This window comes from Ciona intestinalis, chromosome 14 (genome assembly GCF_000224145.3).
Source record: "Ciona intestinalis chromosome 14, KH, whole genome shotgun sequence".
Taxonomy (NCBI): domain Eukaryota; kingdom Metazoa; phylum Chordata; class Ascidiacea; order Phlebobranchia; family Cionidae; genus Ciona; species Ciona intestinalis.
The window spans coordinates 1,249,525-1,251,582 of record NC_020179.2 but is presented as its reverse complement, the minus strand read 5'-3'; the positions used below and the strand labels follow the sequence as shown (position 1 = coordinate 1,251,582).

The window sequence follows — 2,058 nt, the reverse complement described above, 5'->3', positions numbered from 1 at the left end:
TTTTGTTTTTTAAAAGGGCCCCAAAAAAATTTGTTTTTAGGTTTTCTTTTTTTTAACCATGTAAATACTTTTAACCTGTGTTTTTTTAACCATGTAAATGTAAATACTTTAAAAAACAAATCCATTAATTTTAGCGTTTTCAAATGGCATAAAAACTCTTTTCTGTCTGTTTTTCTTTCCTTATAATATGCTGTTTATACATGTTTGTCCTTTTCAAGTCTATAAACACCTATTTCTACAATTCTGCCTTTTTTACCTAAAATTCTCACCAATTTTATACCACAGGCAAGGCAGGCTACACTTCAAGCCTGCATTTGAGGAAATTCGGGCCAAATTTTACCGAGAAATGAAACGTTTTATCGGAATTCCTGGTCAGTTTCGGGGGGTGACTGAAGTTGGAGACGATCCGGCTGCAACCGGTCAAATCGTGTTTCCGAACATGATTGACAGAAACGCTGAAAACTTTTTCACCATTTACAGCAAGGCTGAAGACCTGTTTAGGTAATTTCTTATGGTTTTTAGGTTTTTAAATTAGGGTATTTTTCTTTTTTTTAAGATGTATTTTTAAGAGTTTTTAGTGTTTTTTTTAGTTTTAGGTTATTTTTTTGCGGTTTTTAGATTTTTGGAGTTTATGGTATTTTTATAGTTTTTAGTAGTTCAGGTGGTTATTAAATTTTAGTTTTTTTGGGTAATTTTTCTAATTTGTCCAATATACATACATATTTGCCTTAAATGGATCATTTTTATGATATTTTGGCTTTATAAACTTGTCTAAATCAGCGTTTTTGCAAGAAATTTCGAGTGTGCTCAATTAAATGAATGTCATGTTTAGACCTAGGCAACTAAAGTTGTTATATCATCGGTATTGTGTTTTGCACACTGTCTGTGCCTAAACAAGTTACCGTATCTGTAACTTTGTAAGTGATTAATTTTTTGTTTTCCAATTTAAGAGTACATTTAAAAAATGAATCAATTTACTTTATATTTACCTAGCAGGGCATTGAAAGTTGTTATAGATGGGTGTTCTCTTTCATACACCTTTCAAATTTGTAAATTTAGTCAAATGTTAATTTTTCTAAGCAATGTTTTTGACTGACAGGCGATTAGCACTGGTTAAAACTCGTTTTGAGGAATGGGTTGTTCTTGGTAAAGTTGATATAGAAGAACTGGTCGCCACACAATGCTTGACATATGAAGATTATGAAAGAAATTTCAAAATGGTCAAACTAAAAGGTAATCAACTTGATAATAATCAAACATAAATGGCTTGTTTGTCTGCTAGGTGTAGCGACCACGCTTATTTTCTTCCAATTAAATGTAAATATGTTTTAACTGTAAGCCTGTTTTAATAACGGTTGTTTTGTCGCTATATCCTGTCTTTTTGTTTAAAATATTTCTAAATCTTACCGTAATCGAAGAGACAAATAGAGTTATTATTATTATTATTATTAATGAAAATGAAGAGATGCATGGTATATTAATGTTATAAGATTTTTTAGGTCGTTTATCTGGCTTATTGTTGGCATTTGAAATAATTGGGTATAATGCTGTGGGTACCACTATTTAATTAGCAAATAAATAAAACAAAAAAATTTAACTGTAAAAAAATATTCAAATTATTGCAAAACCAGTAAATATGCCTAAATCGTTTTACTGGTTGTACTGGTTTACTGGTTTTACTATTTTTTATAATGGTCTGTCCTAAAAACTAAAAATAAACGTACCGAATCATTCTCAAACCAGTAAATTTGCTAAAACTCAATAAAATCCATAAAATATAAAAAATTATAAATATTTTTTTACAGGAAAAGAGATTGAAAAACTACCAATGTCAGAAAAAGTGGATTGCCTGACCATTTCCACGACACCAGCGAAAAACGCAATTGACGACCAGTTGCAAAAACTGTTTGAAACTCTCATTGATTCGTTGCGGACCAGAGTTACTACTGATGTACAAGAACTTACAAATTTTGTGTCATCTGCTACGGACTCACTACAGACAATGCCACAAACTATTCAAGAAATTAGTCTGGCCAATTCAAAGTACGTACTGTTGGT

The 2,058-nt window shown here is 30.7% G+C and overlaps 1 protein-coding gene across 2 annotated transcripts in view; it reads left to right on the top strand.

The window, feature by feature from the left end:
• The first annotated feature begins 278 nt into the window (after window positions 1–278).
• Window positions 279–2,058, top strand: part of LOC100185331 (cytoplasmic dynein 2 heavy chain 1-like) — a 44,637-nt gene continuing 42,857 nt past the window's right edge. For both annotated transcript variants that reach the window (XM_026837467.1, XM_026837466.1), the window contains exons 1-3: window positions 279–501; window positions 1,100–1,233; window positions 1,806–2,043. In XM_026837467.1, coding sequence (XP_026693268.1) covers window positions 347–501; window positions 1,100–1,233; window positions 1,806–2,043 — 527 coding nt within the window. In that variant the 5' untranslated portion in view covers window positions 279–346. The remainder of the gene's footprint in view (window positions 502–1,099; window positions 1,234–1,805; window positions 2,044–2,058) is intronic.